This window comes from Bos taurus, chromosome 8 (genome assembly GCF_002263795.3).
Source record: "Bos taurus isolate L1 Dominette 01449 registration number 42190680 breed Hereford chromosome 8, ARS-UCD2.0, whole genome shotgun sequence".
Classification (NCBI taxonomy): domain Eukaryota; kingdom Metazoa; phylum Chordata; class Mammalia; order Artiodactyla; family Bovidae; genus Bos; species Bos taurus.
The window spans coordinates 28,675,526-28,695,716 of NC_037335.1; the positions used below are offsets into that span (position 1 = coordinate 28,675,526).

Here is a 20,191-nt window from a genome sequence, read left to right on the forward strand (position 1 = left end):
GAAGTCAAACATAGGCTTGAGAATCATCTAGGGATGTGAAGCTTGCCATGAGAGTGTCTGACAGGATGCGAAAAGAGTCTAGGATAAAGCCTAAGGAACTCAGGAATTTAATACTTGGAAAAGAAAAAGGCAGCAAAAAAGACTGGAAAAGGAGGAAGAGAAACAGAAGAAGATAAAGTCATGAAAACCAAAATAAAAGAACATTTCAAGGATAGAGATATGTCCAATGTCACAGAATATTCAAGAAAAACGGAGACTAACATGTTCCATGTTCACCAGACATGGAAGACATTGGTGTCTGTGATGAAGTCCGCTGTAACTCATATTAGAACAGGTCAAAAAGGAATAAGCCTGCAATTTTTTTTGTCTTAGTGACATATAAGAAATAGAAACAGGAAGTTTAGACAAAACACTTTTGGTAACAAGAGAAGGGGAGATAAAGAAAAAGGGCAGTATTGGAAACAAGAGTGGGATTGGATAAGAGTTTGGATTTTTTTTAGTAAGTGAGAAAAAGCATTTTTAAAATCTGATGATACAGAGGCAACAGTGAGGCATGCTTACAGCAACAGAAGAAATGGGAGAATAGATATTATAGGACAAAATTCATCGTTAAAATACACAAAACTAACAATCCTTTCTTTGGACATCAGTTCAATTATCACTTTTTTGGAAAAGCTATCTTTTACTCCTTGACTATGTCAATTAACCCTACTAGATTCTTCTCAGCACTTACCAGAGTTATGATTCCACATTTATTTGAGAGGTCTTCTGCTAATGTCTATCTCATTGAAAACAAGCTCCATGAAAGTAGGAAATACGGTCTTTTATTTTTTGCCCTTATCAATGCATCCCACAGACCCAGACAATACTGAGTATATACAATAAGAGTTAAATATCATATTTAACATGCTAAAACATGCTATCAACAGAAGATTGTTAAATCAATTAGGGTTCATCAACAAAGACTTCAAATGAAAAAAGTTCTATTACACTAATATACTAAAATGGAAGATCTCTAAGCAATACTGTTGAGTTAAAAACAAAAGAGGAGGTGGAAAATGTATGTTCTACAATAAAATGGAAACAGTGGAAATAAAGTGGAAACAGTGGCTGACTTTATTTTTGGGGGCTCCAAAATCACTGTAGATGGTGACTGCAGCCATGAAATTAAAAGACGCTTACTCCTTGGAAGGCAAGTTATGACCAACCTAGATAGCATATTCAAAAGCAGAGACATTACTTTGCCAACAAAGGTCCGTCTAGTCAAGGCTATGGTTTTTCCAGTGGTCATGTATGGATGTGAGAGTTGGACTATAAAGAAAGCTGAGCACTGAAGAATTGATGCTTTTGAAGTGTGGTGTTGGAGAAGACTCTTGAGAGTCCCTTGGACTGCAAGGAGATCCAACCAGTCCATCCTAAAGGAGATCAGTCCTGGGTGTTCATTGGAAGGACTGATGTTGAGGCTGAAGCTCCAGTATTTTGGCCACCTGATGCAGAGAGCTGACTCATTAGAAAGGACCCTGATGCTGGGAAAGATTGAGGGCAGGAGGAGAAGGGGACGACAGAGGATGAGATGGCTGGATGGCATCACCGACTCAATGGACATGGGTTTGGGTGGACTCTAGGAGTTGGTGATGGACAGGGAGGCCTAGAGTGCTGCTGTTCATGGGATTGCAAAGAGTCAGACACGACTAAGGAACTGAATTGAACTGAACTGAACAATAAAATACCTGATTTAATGTCTGACTGAAAGCCCCTGAATTGAGATGTAAAACCAAACCAACAAAAACAAAACAAACTCAGACTTCAAGTTTTCTCCATTAGCATACCATTAATAACATGCTTTTTAATGTTGTCATATTATACAAATATTTTATATATAAAATTATATTTTGTATAATAAAAATGATTTATGTTAAATATTTAGTAAATATGCTGCTGCTAAGTCACTTCAGTCATGTCCGACTCTGTGCGAACCCATAGACGGCAGCTCACCAGGCTCCCCCATCCCTGAGATTCTCCAGGCAAGAACACTGGAGTGGGTTGCCATTTCCTTCTCCAATGCATGAAAGTGAAAAGTGAAAGTGAAGTCGTTCAGTTGTGTCCAACCCTCAGCGACCCCACGGACTGCAGCCTACCAGGCTCCTCTGTCCATGGGATTTTCCAGGCAAGAGTACTGGAGTGGGGTGCCATTGCCTTCCCCAATATATTAAATATATTCAATTCTAAATTTAAATGGGATTATAGTATACATACTATTATACAACTTATTTTTCCATTCACAGTATGTTTCTAATATCCTTTCCACATCACATTTCTTCAGTTGCATAGCATTCCATTGTTTAGATGAATTAACTTATCCATAGTATCATTAATGAATTTAACCAGTCCCCTACTGCTAAGATTTATAGGTTATTTGCATTTTTCCTATTAATGACAATACTATAAATCCTTACATGTATACTTGTACATCTTAGAATGCATTCAAGTATATCTACTCAGTAAACTCCTAGAAACAGATTTGATAAGTAAACAGTATGTACAACTATTTTCAGATAATTGTTACCAAATTGCTTTTTAAAGTCCTACTGGTATAAATTACCAGGAAAAGCTTAAGTGTTTACTTCCCCATACAAGGTAAGCATCATCAACTTCTTTACTGTCCATTTCTTTAATTTTAAATAAGATTAACCATCCTTTCATATCTTTATCAGTAACTTGTATTTCTTTTCTGTGAACTGCCTTTTCATGTACCCATTTCTATATTACACTGTACACATTTTCCTTAGTGATTTATTACAGTCCTTTGTAAATTATGAAAATGATTGCTTTGTCACACACATTGCAAATCATTATTGCCAATTTGTCATTTGCCTTTTGACTATATTCTTAGAAACAAAATGTTCCAACTTCTCCAGGTGTTCTCTAAAACTTGTTATTGTCCAGTTTTTAAATTGCAGTCATGTGAATGAGTGTAAAGAGTCATCTCATTGTTGTTTTGATTTGCATATCCCCGACTAATGGTTTTTGAACATTTTTTAACATGCTTACTGACCATTTGTACATCTTCTTTGAAGAAATGTCCATTTAAACCTTTAGCATATTTTTCATTGTTATTTCTCTATTATTCTGAATACATGGTCTTTATCAGTCACTTGATTTGCAAAAATTTTCTAGCACTTTGTGACTGTATTTTCACCTTCTATCTTCTGAAGCACAGAAGTATTTAATTTTGGTGAAGTACAATGCATCTATTTTTCGTCACTTGAGCTTTTGCTGTGGCTCCTAAGAAAGCACTGCCTAAGATTTTTGTAGTTTTAGCTCTTCTATTAGGGTCCATGAACCATTTAACTTTTGTGCAGGGGTCCAAATTCACTCTTTGGCTTGTGGATACCCCATTCTTTCACCACCATTTGTTGAAAAATGCTATTCTTTCTCCCACTGAATTAACTTGGTATCCTTTTCAAAAACAATTAAACATAATTATAGGAGTTTATTTCTGGATTCTTGATTCTTTTCCATTGATATACATGTCTACATTATACCAATACCACAGTCTTGACTATTATAGCTTTCTTCAGTTCAGTCACTCAGTCATGTTCGACTCTTTGTGACCCCATGGACTGTAGCACCCTAGGCTTCCCTGCCCATCACCAATTCCCAGAGCTTGCTCAAACTCATGTCCATTGAGTCGGTGATGCCATCCAACCATCTCATCCTCTGTCGCCCCCTTCTCTGCCTGCCCTCAATCTTTCTGAGTGTCAGGGTCTTTTCTAATGAGTTGGCTCTTTGCATCAGGTGGCCAAAGTATTGGAGTTTCAGCTTCAACATCAGTCCTTCCAATGAATATTCAGGATTGATTTCCTTTAGGATTGACTGGTTTGATCTCCTTTCAGTTCAAGGGACTATCAAGAGTCTTCTCCAACACCACACTTCAAAAGCATCAATTCTTTTGTGCTCATCTTTCTTTATAGTTCAACTCTCACATCCATATATGACTACCAGAAAAACCATAGCTTTGACTAGATGGACCTTTGTCGGCAAAGTAATGTCTCTGCATTTTAATATGTTGTCTAGTTTGGTCATAGCTTTTCTTCCAAGGAGCAAGCATCTTTTAATTTCATGGCTGCAGTGACTTTGGAGGCCAAGAAAATAAAGTCTCTCACTGTTTCCATTGTTTCCCCATCTATTTGCCATGAAGTGATGGGATCGGATGCCATGATCTTAGTTTTCTGAATGTTGAGCTTTAAGCCAACTTTTTCACTCTCCTCTTTCACTTTCATCAAGAGGCTCTTTAATTCTTCTTCGCTTTCTGCCATAAGGGTGGTGTCATCTGCATATCTGAGGTTATTGATATTTTTCCCAGCAATCTTGATTCCAGCTTGTACTTCATCCAGCCCAGTAGATATTTTATTGAGAATTCTTTTGCTTTTTCTAGGATCCAATGGCTGTTGGCAATTTGATCTCTGTTTCCTCTGCCTTTTCTAAATCCAGATTGAACATCTGGAAGTTCTCAGGTCACATACTGCTGAAGCCTAGCTTGAGAATTAGGAGTATTACTTTGCTAGTGTGTGAGATGAGTGCAACTGTGCGGTGATTTGAACATTCTTTGGCATTGCCTTTCTTTGGGATTGGAATGAAAATTGACCGTTTTCAGTCCTGTGGCCACTGCTGAGTTTTCCAAATTTGTTGGCATATTGAGTGCAGCATTTTAACAGTACAGCTTTATAGTAAGCTTTACAATTGGGAAATGCTACTTCTTCAACTTTATTCTTCTTTTACAAGATTATTTTGGCTATTCTAGTGTTTTTAAGTAATAAAAATTTATCAGTAATTTGCCCTGGGACTTCTAGATTTTATGTCATATATTTCTTACTCCAAGATTATAAAACACTTAAAATTCCTTTTTTCTACTTTTTGATCTTCCTCTTTTATGACTCTTAATGAATTTAGAATTTGATATAAGAAATAAGGCAGGGACTCAGTTATACTGTTTCCTTTTATGTACAGCCAGTTATTTAAAATCTATCAGATAATCTATCTTTATAAGTTGGTTTGGCATACTGTCACACTGTGATTTATAATAAGGAATATATACTATGAATTTTTGAATCAGGTTGTCACTATATGCAAAAGGCCAGCTGAGAATTTGATAGAGACTGCATTGAATCTATATACTGAGGAATGTTATTATCTTAACAAATAACAATATTAACTCTTATGATCCTTGCAATTTTGCTAAACTTGTTTATTAGTTCTAATAGTTGTATGTGTGAATTCCTTATAATTTTCTAATTATAAAATTAACTGATTTGCAAAGAGTTTACTTCTCTCTTTCAAAAATTAATGACTTTTATTTTTCTTGCCTTATTGCTCTGGCTGGAACCACCAGTACAATGTTAGCTAGACATGGTAAAAGTATACATCCTTACCTTGTTCCCGATCCTAGAAAGAAAGCAGCCTTTCACCATCAACTTTGATGTTGGTTATAGGTTTTTCACAGATGCTCTTTCTCATGTTGAGGAAGTTCCTTTCTTGTTATTCTATTTATAATCAGTAGTATTCTAATTTTCTACAGAGATATCTGGCTAATAGTCTCATAATATAGCCAATACAAATTCTATTAAATCTGATAGGTTTATGAGCCAGATTATGATTGAAAAATTTTCCTTTTCATTGCTTTTTATTGAAGCAGAGTTGATTTACAAAATTGTGTTAGTTTCAGGTATACAGCAAAGTGTCCTTTTCTTTTATATCTGACAAATTTTTAACTAATAAATTGTTTTGATTTTATAAATCAAGCCTTCATTCTTCATTCATATAGAGAAAATAGCTGGAACTTTTTGAAAGTGTGGACTGCACTTATATTTAAATTTTGTTCTCAAAGCTGTTAGTTCTCTTAATAGCCTTTTGATAAGCAAGAAATTTCTAGAATAAAAACACAATCTATCAGCTAAATAAAACTGCTAGGTTGAAAACAAAATGCCAAACCAATATAAAAGACCAAGTTTCTAATTTTCGATTAACATGTTTCATTGTGTGACATAAAGAGGAAGTTGAGGTTAAATGTTAAATTGTTGACTGGACAAATTCTGCAATTCTAAACATTCAAACAAGTTTAAAAGACAAAACTAGGATAAAAGAACTCCCTTTTTTTTTTTTTTTGCCTCGGACATAAGTCACAAGAACTCACTTCTTTTTGCCTTAGAATAATTTACATAAAGAGCTTTATTACTGTAGAAATAAAAGTCCCTTACTGCTATGTTGGCTAACCAGATGATATTAAGATGAACATACTGATCAACTCACCATGAATCTAGGACTACTTTAGATGTCATGATGAATCTAAAGCCAGTATAGAAAAGGGACTAAAAATATCAAAATATTCAAAGAAAATGCAAAAAATTTCTGACTGAAAGACCTTAATGTATTATAAAAGAGTGTTGGGGGCCAGCGTGAGGCACTCTGCCCATGGCAAAGGTCATGAGGAAGGAGGCTCGACATACGCAAAGGCGGGATCGAGCCTCAGGAGTCCCCCTGGAAATCCTCGAGCATCTACCCCCATAACCAGAGCCTGCCTACTTTACTACTTTGTGCTCTCACCTACACCTCTGACTTTACGGGGGGCTGTCCCCCACCACCTCTTTCGGAGAAGGAGTTAACTTAGAGCTCCAGTTAATAATAATTCCTGGGCGTGATAGGAGTGTTTCAACCTACAAACTCCTCTGAAGGGTCACTAGCCTGCCTGACAGGCTTGTCCGGCCACATGTGATTGCTCACAGCCTCCCAACCGTGAGAGGCACGAGATGCTTAAACCTTCTAAATACAGGTTCCTTAGAAAAGTTAGAAAACCATTAGTATAATATAGTAGGCTGATTAGAAATTGTATTGGTAAAGGGTTTTTCATTTGTTGAGCCAATGTTTGTTGCTAAGTCTCCACATCCCCTGCCCTTACACACATTAATGAATATATAGAAGAAATAAGTAGTAACCTTTGATATTAATCATATTAGACCTTAGGCTAAGTAAATTCTTTCCTTAATTAAAACCCACTACACCCTCACCCTATAGGAATGTAACTTTATCTGGTACCTTCAGAAGGTGGAATCTTTTTTAAGAATAATTACCCCTGGAGAAATAAGTGTCCTGGTTGACTGACCGCTGTCACAAGGAGAGGGTCATAAATTGTCAGCAGGCCCCCCGGCCAGAAGATGATGTAACATCCCTAAGACCTCTGTATACATTTGTATGAAGCACCTGACTTTGATAAAAGTCAGGACTTCTGACCCCACGTGACTTTTGCATAACATCTCAGTGTATAAAAGTAGACCATGGAAAATAAAGAATTGGGATCAGTTTCTCGAAATACTGGTCTCCCCATGTCTCTCTCTCTCTCAAACTCTGGCTGAGTCTCCATCTGGAGCGTGGAACCCACCAAGCTTACTAATTTTGCCTGGGCTTCTTAAGATCCGACCAGGGAGGCCTCAGTGTCTCCTCTCCTTCGGGAGAACGGAAGGACGCCTGCGGCCTACGTAAGTGGTGCAAACTTCTTGTCTTGAAGTTTTATTGGTCTCCCGCGTAAACCAAGCTACTCAGTCTCTTTTCTCCACTGAATTTTCCTACTGAGCCATCCTCATTCTATTACTCTTTATATCTCTAATTAATATCTAATTGAAGCTATTGTATCCTGATCCTCTCCGACGCCGTCCCCACTTCGAACTCCTTGGATCAGCCGGGGCTGGACCTCGGCAGGAGGAGTCACCAAAAAGAACAATGAGCTGACAAAGCGTTATGTTATATTTTCATCTTGGTACACAATATTTCACACACTGCTAAAGTAAATGAATTTCTGGCTTAATCTAACATGTCATTCTATCATCTTATCTTTCTTTGAGCCTATAAAAACTCATCCCTCACTTCTGCTAATCATGGATGAATGTCATAAATAGACATGTATGTAAATAAAAATTTCTAATATAAACTTGTGAAAAATATTAAAAAGCATATGCATATATTTATATCTATAAATTGGACAAATGAGTGCTGCTGATCTGCAATAGAAAAGTTGATTCAAACCATAAATAACAATAAAAACAATTAAGGGGTACTAATAATAAGGTTTAAAATTATAGAAAAAACAAATAGGTAAAAGAATAAATATTTAGTCACTAGATTTGTTTAGATTAATGAAATTAGTTTTTTAAAAACAGGTCAAACTTTTATAGCAGTAACACATAACACGTATCATTTTTGAATGGTATTGAATTCAAGTAAGCTTTTAAATTAGTTTAAATATATTTTAAGCCATTACAAAGGAATTCTGAGTAAAAACAGAGGAGTATCATAACCTACAACTGACATCACATACTTCTGATTCACCTTTTCATCTTATCTTCCACTTAGTTTTACAGAGGCAGTTCATTTGTAAGGATTCTGAGAGAGCCTGCTCAGCTAAACTGAATTTAATATGGTTATCTTTCATCATCATCACCATTTGCAGCTTCTCCTTGATCATAATGACAATAACTAAACTCTCTTACTTCTTCATAAAACAGTTTACTCTTTCTTTCCCTCCCTGCTTGTCTATGCTGCTTCCATGGATGTGAGCATTCTATGATCCCACTGCTTATGCCATATGATGAAATGTCACCTTCCCTTACACAGCTACACAATTAATTTATGCCACCATCCAATCTGAATATAGGCTTTGACATATAAACATCTCCTCTCTCTCTTCCTCTGTCTCTCTTTCTCTCTCTTTCAGACACACACATATACAATACCATTTTATTTCTCCCAAGACTAAAAATGAGGTTTGAATTTTCAAAATTTAAGATTTTTACATTAATAAATATCAGAAAACTTAATGAAAAAGCTTTATGCCTACATCACAAATTTAGAAAGACAGCCATACAATAAACATTTAAACACACATACACATTAGATAAATACAACTTAACAGTATTAAATTTTTAAGGACCACTGAGAGAGACATGTTTATATTAGCAAAAACAATGCTCATATATAAATACTATTCTATTGTGGCTGAAAAGCAGGAATCAACAAGTTTTTCATAAAAATTCAGAATAGATTATTTATTAGACCATTAGTTTTGAATGCCTCCTGCAAAATCAGAAACATGTCCTTCCTAAAGCAAACCTAACAGATCATTTGATGCAAAAATACTATCAAGAAACATTAACTTTACCTCAAAGCATAGCAATCAAAGCACTTTCCAAAATCCTATCTAATGCCAGCAACCGTTATTATTATATAATCAGTCAAGCCCCCAAAGTATAGGGGGAAAATATATACTTGACCATTTTCAATCACAAGTTCTTTAGAGAATAAAATATTCTTTGAGCAAAACCTCATGAGAACTAGAATTCCCTTTTCAATATATGGTCTTCTCCTAAAGCTGTAACTAAATATTACTGAGTGGCAGAAAAACAAATCTCAAGAAATGACGGACTCAAAAATATTTCATTGTAGAAAGCACAAAGCAAATCCTAATAATGCCAATTTGGAAATGATAGCTCCCCTGCTCAAGAGAAGCAGATATAAAAACTCACAGTAATGACTAAAATACCCAACTGGATCTCCTGAGCCTCTGGTGGGCTTTAATAAGCATCATCACTAAGCAGCTTAAACTAGAAATTCGGTTTTATTTAGTAGCTGATTAAATCATTATTAAATTCAAAGAATTTAAAATGAATAGTTCAATTTTAATCAAAACTTTTTAAAGTCGAATTCAATAGTGTACAACACATAACATGAAACTACTTTTGTTAAATCCCTAGATGTCCTATGTTGAAATTCTATTAATACTATGACATTAAAAACAATAATATATACTACTCATTTGTTAATCATATCTTCTAAATTCATAAATTGAATAGAGAAATTTCACGAACATAAAAGCACAATTAATGTTGGCTGTATTCCTTAAATACCAAGAGAAGACTCAACAAACCCAGTTTGAACTTTTCCAAAATTACATTCTATATTTAATTTTTATCTTTTGTAACAGGGGAGCTATCACTTTGCAACCAGTTTATTGACTCTGTGTGTATCCTGACCTAGATGATCTCGATGGCGTCTTCCAGTTCTGAAAGGCTAAGCGACCTTCGGTTATACAATTGTTATTTTTAAGTCTCAAAACTTCCTGAAGTCTTTGCATATTATAATAACACCTTGGTCTTACTAGTAAACCTATAGAAGAAAATGGCTTTAATTTTCTCTTACAATGCAACAGAGAAAATAAAGACCAAGATTTGAATAATGGCCATGAATGTGACCTAAACTAGAAAACAAGCTGTTAGCTCAAAGGGAGAGAAAAATTAGCTGTAGCTAATTTATACTTCCCATCTATATTCTATAAAAACTGAAACTATTATGTTCGAAAGAAATGTAACTGTGGGAAAGACACACTAGGGTACGCAGGATCATAGGATGTCATTAAAACAAAATTTTATTTCCAAAGGCAAAAAGTAAAAGCCTCCTCTTATGTTATTCTCTCCTCAGTCAAAAACAATTATGAACTCAAAACAAAAATAACAGACTTTGAGGACACAAAACCAAAAAATTCCATTTTTATGGTTTAAAATTTTTAATTTGATAGATATCTCCTTAGAGAGAAATTTGTAAGATTACCCTCTCAACTCAAAGGCTGCTGCTGCTGAGTCACTGCTGCTGAGGCTGCTGACTCTGTCCAACCCCATAGACGGCAGCCCACCAGGCTCCCCTGTCCCTGGGATTCTCCAGGCAAGAACACTGGAGTGGGTTGCCATTTCCTTCTCCAATGCATGAAAGTGAAAAGTGAAAGTGAAGTCGCTCAGTCGTGTCTGACTCCTAGCGACCCCATGGACTGCAGCCTACCAGGCTCCTCTGTCCATGGGATTCTCCAGGCAAGAGTACTGGAGTGGGGTGCCATTGCCTTCTCCAAACTCAAAGGCTACTAACCTACTAAAAAATTAAAGGAAATAAAGATATATGTACCCAAAAATATATTTATGAAAAGCAACAGATGAATTTTTTATTAAACAGAAAATACTGTACTTACTATTTAAAGTAAAAGAATTTTCATTAAGAAGCTTCACTAGTGGCTCAGATGGTAAAGAATCTGCTGCAATGCAGGAGACCCAGGTTCAATCCCTGGGTTAGGAAGACCCCCTTGGAAAGGGAATGGCTACCCACTCCAGTATTCTTGCCTGGAGAATTCCATGGACAGACTTCTTTATTAAAAAGAAAACACTGCACTTACTATTCAAAGTAATAGTGTTTTCAGTAAATAAATTTTAATTAATTTTTTTTTAATTTCATATTATGGTCAAGTAAAGGGACAGAAAGCAACTGTTCTAATAAGAATAAAACAGAACAAGCTAAAAGATAAAGCTAATAAATAATGCATGCTAAGCCGCTTCAGTCGGGTCTGAGTCTTTGTGACCCCATGGACCATAGCCCACCAGGCACCTCTATCCATGGGATTCACTAGGCAAGAATACTGGAGTGGACTGCCATTCCCTCTTCCCGGCAATCTTCCCTACACAGGGACTGAACCCATGTCTCCTGCATTGGCAGGTTGGTGCTTTACCACTAGCACCACCTGGGAAACAAAACAAAAGCAATGGAAGAAAATAAGACATAAAGCTAAGGCTTTAAGAGAGGTGAAGAAACAGAGAGAGGAACATATGAATAGTTAGGCTGAACCATATGAACTGTCAATTACTTAAGCTGCACTTGAATTTGTTTCTGAACATCCCACTGGCTCTTCTACTAGTCAGAACAACAGTGTTTTACAGGTTGAGTGTCAAGGGTTCAAACAAGCAAACGGAGGTTGTGAATGAGCTGCAACTCACCTTTTTTTCAGACCATCCACCAAACTGCGAAAGTTAAAAAAGAAATACCTGTTGGCACCGAGTAAATTATTTGTAATCACAAAGCATCCTGAGCTCAGTGGTGAATTCAGCCAGCCTTCTTTTATTTTCTACCTTGTCACTGGAGTGCTAGAAGACCAGAGTCGGGAGGATGCACGCCAACTTATACTGGTGACTAGGTCTTCACCACTGCATTCTCAGTTACCACTCTCTTTCCAAACTATTTGATTACAGCATCTAATAAGTAAGCACAGCAAGACTAAGACTCAGCTCAATGACTCTAACAAGTTTTTCTCCGCCATGATTCACCTTCCAGAACCAGGAGTGAAGAGGTGGGGTGCCCATGGAATTGAGGGCAGCACGTCACAGTGAAGAGGCACTACAGTATGCCACACAGTGAACGACAGCAACAAGCCAAAAACAAACCAAACTGGGTTCTACTAGACATATGATTCTGCAACATTTTTCTTTCTACTCAATAATATAGCAAACTTTGGGAGATGGTGAGTGACAGGGAGACTGGTGTGCTGCAGTCCATGAGGTCACAAGGAGTCGGACACAACTTGGCAAATGAACAACAACAACTGCTACACAGAGAACTCTAAACTTCCTAAAACCCCACATCGAGAGTACTCAAACTACAAATTCAACCAGGGTAAAAGCAATGATAACAATCCCTTAATCAGAACCAACTGGATATCCTGAGTTAAACGGAAACAGAGTTCAACATTAGAGGGTATACAGACATTTGTTAAGGAAAAAGAAGTGTTTCAGTCAATGTGGGTCAAAAATATGAACAACTAGAATGGAAGCAAGGAGATATGAAAATAAATAGCAAGAAGATATGAAAAACAGGAAGCTAAGAGTCCTCTAATATGACTGAAGCAAGACAGATAGAGGATCACCTGCCTGTGTATAACACTGGTTCATTTAAAGAGTTTAAATGTTATCCCATCATTACTTTTCTATCTCATCATTCATCATTACTTTATAACCAGGCAGCACTGATTTGACCACCACTTCTTAGTATAACCCTGAGTTTCTATCTTGCTGGACAAGGGAAAAAATATTCATTTTCCTCAGAAACTAACATCACTAAGAGCTGTGGAATATAATTGAAAGTGAAGTAACCAAGTCTCTGGGAAAAGTATATATGTGGGGAGCAAGACAAAGAGGAAACAGGGTACTACTATAAACGTTATGGCCTCCTTCCTGAGGTTCCCAACAAATAGCAGAGTAGGAGTACACTGCATCAACTAAATAAACAAAGCCATCCAACAAATGTTTACTGAGGCAAGTACTACTGTGGAAACTTGGCATGTAAAACAAAGTTAACCTCAATGCACTCTCGATTTCTAGGCAGAGGTAATACACAGCAGATTCTGGTGTTATGATAGAGATACTAAACCATTAAAGAAATACAAACTTGGGAGGGGCAGAACTCTGACTTTAGGTGGATGAAAAGAAGAAGAGATGGAACCACAGCAAGCTTCACAGACTACACGACATCAGAGGCGTCTTGCATCACCATCACAGGAGATTTACAAATATTAAAAGAAAAGAGAACGAACATCTCAGACCTGTGGGTCAAAAAATGTGAACAGCCTGAACAAAAGTAAAATGACATGAAGATACAGCATGTGTTTAGGAAGCCAAGAGTACTTTAATGTGGCTGAAGCAAGATAAGGAGAGGACAATAGCAACAGAAGAAGCTGGAAAAGTTAACATAGAGCCACAGACAAAAGTGCCTTAGATTACACAGCAAGAAGCTGGGGCTGCTCTGAAAGCAACAGGGAGATATTGATGGCTTTTTAATAAATGGAAGGTGACAAGAACAGATCAATACTTGAAAAAGATAAATTTGGTGACGGTGTGAAGGCTCGATTATTGGGGAATGGAGACAGAGTGATCAGGTTCAACATGATTACAAAAGGGAGTCTTTGAAATCATTAGATCTACTGATTTTAAACCCTAACCCTGCTTCCATGTAGGTAATACTGTTTTATATACTTTAAAAAAAAAAGAAAAACCCTGAATAAATTTTAAAACATTCTATAATTCAGACATTCTATTAATTCATTTCATTTTCCCAATTATTTCAAAGAAGAGATGTTTTATTATGAATAGCTTTGTGGTAAATAGCATCTCCAGTTTTAAATTTTTATATCAATGTCACTAAAACTACTTTCATACAATTATCTCATGGCATGTAGTGAGAAAAAATCCTACTAAACATCAAATTTGAACCAATAAAGTAATTGCCATAGGGTTTTCTTTTTTATCTTACCATTACAAGTTCTTCCTGTAATTCACTGCAACTTTTCTCATTATACTGGAGTCTCTTTGAAAGGTCTAGAATTACTTTCTTCTGTTCCTCAATTTCTTCATTGAGTTTCTTGTTTTTGGAGAAATACTCTCTTTCTAATCTGAAAGGTTAAAGTGCCAGAGCAGGTTTTTCAAATATGTTTTATCAGGTCTTATTATACAACTTTAACACAAAGGGCAGATGTACTATATATCATGGTTTCATGACCAAAGGTTTTAAAGACCACTTCTCATTTTTGCAAATAAAAAGAATTATACATTCTTAAATGAAGGACTCTAACATAATAATACCCCCATTTTGATAACAGACATTTGTACTATACCCAAGGCTACAAGCAAAATGGATTTGGTTAGTGTTGATTCACCATTATTTATGATTAACAAACCCCACCCACCGCAGTTGAATTAGCTCAGAGACTGCCTCAAAACAGAAAGCAGTCCTATCAAACCACTTTCAAATTAAAGTATAACTTGGGAAATGACACAAATGTTTTATTTCTGAGTGTTCATGCAAGTAGAACTGGTACAGTAACATGAAAAGTCCAAAAGCAAGGATAATTTTTAATAATCATTTATGTTCACTGTGAAAACATAAATTTCTTTTCAAAGGATTTGCCTGCCTATTTACATTTTGCTCAAGGTAGCATTAAATTGAATTTACATTCTTTTGGGACATAAAATGACAAGAAGTTTGGGAGTATTTTAGTTCAAAATTTGCTGTGTTTCAAATTAAAGAGTTGCCACTATTTTTAATCTGGCATCTTCCTGATAAATGCAATAGATCAGTTTCCTATAACTTTTAAGCTGTAATATTGGAGGCAAGGTGACTCAGTATAACCAAATCCATGCTGTGCTCAGGCTATAATCAAATGAAGAGCTCATTTTTGAATGGCACATGATCTTACTCTGATCAGTCAACATTTCTTGCTCTAGGGTGGAACAGAGACAAGTCTACTGCCAACCCTTTGGTACTTTCTTCCTTGAATCAAGAATACTCCAACACTGGGGATTCCCTGTGACTCAGTGGGATATAATCCACCTGCCAATGCAGGAGACTCAGGTTCAATCTCTGGTGCAGGGAGAGTCCACGTGCCGAAGCGCAACAAAGCCCGTGTACCACAGCTATCGAGCCTGCGCTCTAGAGCCCAGGAACCACAGCTACTGAGCCCCCAGGCCCTAGATCCTGTGCTCTGCAACAAGAGAAGCCACTGTAAGAAGCCCAGGCACCGCAACTAGAGTTACCCCACTCACCGCAACTAGAGAAATAAAGCTTTTTTCTTAAAAAAAAAAAAAAGAATATTCCATTGTAGGGAGGGTAGAATTTAAACACTTATAGACAGATTAGAGGAGACATTTATATCAACTTCTCAGAAAGCAGAACTAAACAACAAAAAATGGATCAAAGTAGAGAAAAGATACAAACATCGATCCAGGAATCCCAACATATAAATGACATTTTCCCAAAAATGAATTATTTATAACTCTAAAACTGAAAGAGCTCAGTGACTTCCCAGCACTAATGGAAAATAGTCCATGCCAGGCCCATCATCGTGACGTTTAAGAACACCATGAACAAAGAGAAGATTCCACACTGTGTCCATAGAGCACAGAAATACACATTATTAGTATTATTTTATCATGTGTTATAATGTAACATCACTAAACCATTTCAAGACAGGCACCTATGTTTCCAGACTTGGTGGCCACTCTGTCCAAGTTTCCAGAGAAAAGCAAGGGCCACAAACAAACAATAGGTAATCAAATAACTTCGGACTTCTTGATAGAAGAATTGAATAAACAGCCAACAAAACTATGACAAAGGGTAAAGATCAACTACATTTTGACATTTTCAGAATGCAAGTTTTAAAAGTTTTCCTCTGATGTGTAATTCCTCAAGAAACTACAAGAGAGTAAATCAGACAAGGAAGATGGGCATGAGATTAGTAAAGAAGAGATCCATTATCAAAGAGAAGTAAAGGGAATGCTTCGGATGATGATGAAGAGGAATCCTAAGGATGACTGTGACACAAAGCCTGCAAAACAATTTGTCCAGAAAGAAGGGAATGGAAAGAAGACTCCAACAGTGATACATCTTAGAAGAAACTAACAATGACAGAATTTCTGAGGTGCAGAAAAATAATGAGAGATTTTCAGCTCTGTTAGAGAGTTTAAGAATAATTTATTGATTGGTGCATACAAACTAATCCAACATAAAACGAGATATTAACTATCATGCATTTGATCATTCAGCAACTCTTTACTTTGCAGCTCTTGTGTGCCAAGCACTAGTTTGGAGTTCAGGGAAAGCAGTGAACAAAACAAAGCTCCTCTCTACATAGGAAGACAGACAATAAACAACAAAAAATATAAGAAAACGTTGTATAAAGGAAAAATAAATATGAGGGGTCAGAAAATAGTAGAAAAAATATCCTAAAATACAACCCTACTGAAAGGATGGGAGGACGGAAGAAATAAGCCTGTGCTAGGTGGTCAAGGTGCACAACAGATAAATAAGTAGAGGCCACCAGGTAACATCTAGAAAGAGAAGCTGAAAACATGGCACAATATGCATGTTATTCAGCAATACAAAGTTAAACGCCAGAAACAGCTTGTAAGAATTGAAAGCAGTTGCTTCAAAGGAGAAGAAACCAGTCACAGAGAGCAACGGGGTAACAAGACATGGCTTTTCATGAGCTTAACAGTACTATTTCACTTTTTAGATTATGTACAAGTGTTAATTGGCAGGGGGAGTATGATGAAAATTCAAGGAAGCCCCAGTCTCTTTGAATCCAATAGAGAAGAGTCAGGACTTGACAGATGGAGGATTTTGTCAAGAAAGGAAAGGGAAAAGGAAACTTGTAGTTAAGATGCCTTCTTTCAAAAAAAAAATGCCTTCTTTGCTACTGGATTACCATTCTTTTCCTTCAGAGCTCAGATAAGAATTTGACAACTGTGCAGCTGTTTTAACAAACAGCCATCTTCAGGCCATTTTTCGGCAAGAATATGAACAATAATATTAGCACATGGGTTATAATACTTTGTTCTTTTTACACTTTTGGTTGATATATTTAGAAAAATGAAGTCCCTAAATATTGAATGGAATAAATTAAATAAATTTAGATTAAGTCTGATGGGTATCATATCTTTGACTAGTGTTATTTTAAACTGAATTTAAAGTTAAACTAGATTTAAGAATTATGAGGATCTTTTCCCTACCATTGCCCAACAATCAGTTACTACAGTTAATGATAATCTGATATTTGAAAGAGTTAAAATAAAAAGATTATTGAAAGATTTTCATTTTACACTGCAAGTTTTCAATGGAAAAAAATTTACAACTAAGAAAATTTATTAGAGAAATATAGAGTATATATATTCTACCTAAATTATACATTATATATTTGCTAATATAGCCTGTTATTGTTCAAATTCCTAGCTGAGTTCTTTGAAAGGTATCTTTAATACATAACAATTTTATTTGTTATATTATTACATGTAATATTCCATACATAATAGTATGCTAAAATATATACACATATTCCAGCTAATACATATGTATGTGTGTGTGCTTGCTCAGTCGCTTCAGTAGTGTCTGACTCTTTGCAATCCCATGGACTGTATAGCCTGCCAGGCTCCTCTGTCCATGAGATTCTCCAGGCAAGAGTACTACAGTGGGTTGCCATGGCCTCCTCCAGGGATACATATGTATATTCTACCTATATACATATAAATATATATCCCATCCAAAATAGTTTCACATAGGAATATTCACTGTTATGAAACTGTTGACCAAAATTAAAACTCTGAATAACACACAGTTTTTCTTCCTGCCTTTTAATAAGATTCCCACCTAGACATACCTGGGAGGAAAGAGAAGTATAAAAACCTTAGCCACCTGCAAGGGTCAGACAGCATTTCCTCTGAAACCTCTTATCAATTGCTAAATCAGTTCTACCCAACAGGTAAAACAATCTCCTACTCCAGCACTCACTGCTCTCAAAATTGTACATTAAAGGTATTATTTGTAAAGATATTATTGTAAAGGTATTATTTACCCTAAAGACCTAAAATATCAATTCTCACTTTGAAATACATTATCCAAAACTTAGAACTACTTTGAAAAATTAATTCTTGAGAATTTGTGACTCTAAAAGATTTTAAAGAAGATTCCTGAAAAAGAATCAAGAATACAAGTAGTCATATATGGATGTGACTGTATGTTGGACCATAAAGCAAGCTGAGTGCCGAAGAATTGACGTTTTGAACTGTAGTGTTGGAGAAGACTCTTGAGAGTCCCTTGGACTGCAAGGAGATCCAATCAGTCCATCCTAAAGGAAACCAATCCTGAACATTCATTGGAAGGACTGATGCTGAAGCTGAAACTCCAATACTTTGGCCACCTGATGCGAAGAACTGACCCATTGGAAAAGACCCTGATGCTGAGAAAGATTGAAGGCAGAAGGAAAAGGGGATGACAGAGGATGAGATAGTCGGATGGCATCACCAACTCGATGCACATGAGTTTGAGTAAGCTCCAGGAGCTGGTGATGGACAGGGAAGCCTGCTGTGCTGCAGTCCATGGGGTTGCAAAGAGTCAGACACAACTGAGCGACTGAACTGAACTGAACAAGTAGAAAATCAAATAACTTACCTAATCATCCTTCATGTCATCTCATTCTTTCTCAAACCACAGATAAATGGAAAAGAGGTGGCTGTAATACCATGTACAATGAAACAGAAGACAGGATGGAGGAAGAGAAGTCATAGGAACTACCGATAAGCAGTGGGCTTTAATTACTACTTACTGTTTTCTCTTTATTCATTATTATTAACTTATATTACAGCACAGTTATATAGGGATGAAGAACAGACAAGGGACATATGTTAAAACATTGAGGATTGTTAGTTTAGTTAGCTTAGCTGGAATACATAACTAGTATTCAGAACTGTTAGTTTCTGCTTATTGGAACACAAAACTTGAGTAAAATTTTTCAAGCACCAAAAAGCACAGGTAATAGCCAAACAAACTCAAGGAAAAAATTTGCTCTGGGGTCCAATTTTAAAAGTACATAGATTAAAATCTTAGAGCTTAAAAGTAAGTGGGTATCTTAAAATTCTTCTAGTCAAGGCTATGGTTTTTCCTGTGGTCATGTATGGATGTGAGAGTTAGACTGTGAAGAAGGCTTAGTACTGAAGAATTGATGCATTTGAACTGTGGTGTTGGAGAAGACTCTTGAGAGTCACTTGAACTGCAAGGAGATCCAACCAGTCCATTCTGAAGGAGATCAGCCCTGGGATTTCTTTGGAAGGAATGATGCTAAAGCTGAAACTCCAGTACTTTGGCCACCTCATGCAAAGAGTTGACTCATTGGAAAAGACTCTGATGCTGGGAGGGATTGGGGGCAGGAGGAGAAGGGGACAACAGAGGATGAGATGGCTGGATGGCATCACTGACTCGATGGACGTGAGTCTGGGTGAACTCCGGGAGTTGGTGATGGACAGGGAGGCCTGGCGTGCTGCGATTCATGGGGTCGCAAGGAGTCAGACACGACTGAGCGACTGAACTGAACTGAATCTAATTTGCAGGACTCAAATCTTCAGAATATGTGATAAAGAATCATCTACCTACTGTTTCGAACATTCCAAGGCAGAGAGCTTACTAGTTCCCCCAAAGAAGCCCATTATTTTATTGTGGGAAAGCTTTGATCGTTGGGAGTACAGTCTAACTTCTTACAGTTTCACTAGTAGGTCATAATCATTACCTCAAAGCAACAGTAAAGAAGCCTGTGCTATATACTACATAAAGGCCCTTCAAACATATTTAAATGTGCAGATTCAGGATATGGTTCAAAGGAAATAAAAGGGTACAAGTCCTTAGAATAACAGAATCAAGTTATTATTGTAATAACTTGATTGGGATATGGTTCAAAGGAAATAAAAGGGTACATACAAGTCCTTAGAATCACATGGTTCAAAGGAAATAAAAGGGT

At 36.5% G+C, this 20,191-nt stretch overlaps 1 protein-coding gene across 8 annotated transcripts in view; it reads right to left on the reverse strand.

Moving 5' to 3' along the window:
• The window catches only part of CCDC171 (coiled-coil domain containing 171), a 341,254-nt gene that overhangs the window by 244,609 nt on the left and 76,454 nt on the right, over window positions 1-20,191 (reverse strand). For all 8 annotated transcript variants that reach the window (XR_009495531.1, XM_003586376.6, XM_059889397.1 and 5 more), the window contains one exon: window positions 14,164-14,302. Coding sequence is in view for 7 of the 8 variants with exons in the window: in XM_003586376.6 (XP_003586424.2) it covers window positions 14,164-14,302 (139 nt within the window). In the remaining variant the exon portion in view is untranslated. The remainder of the gene's footprint in view (window positions 1-14,163; window positions 14,303-20,191) is intronic.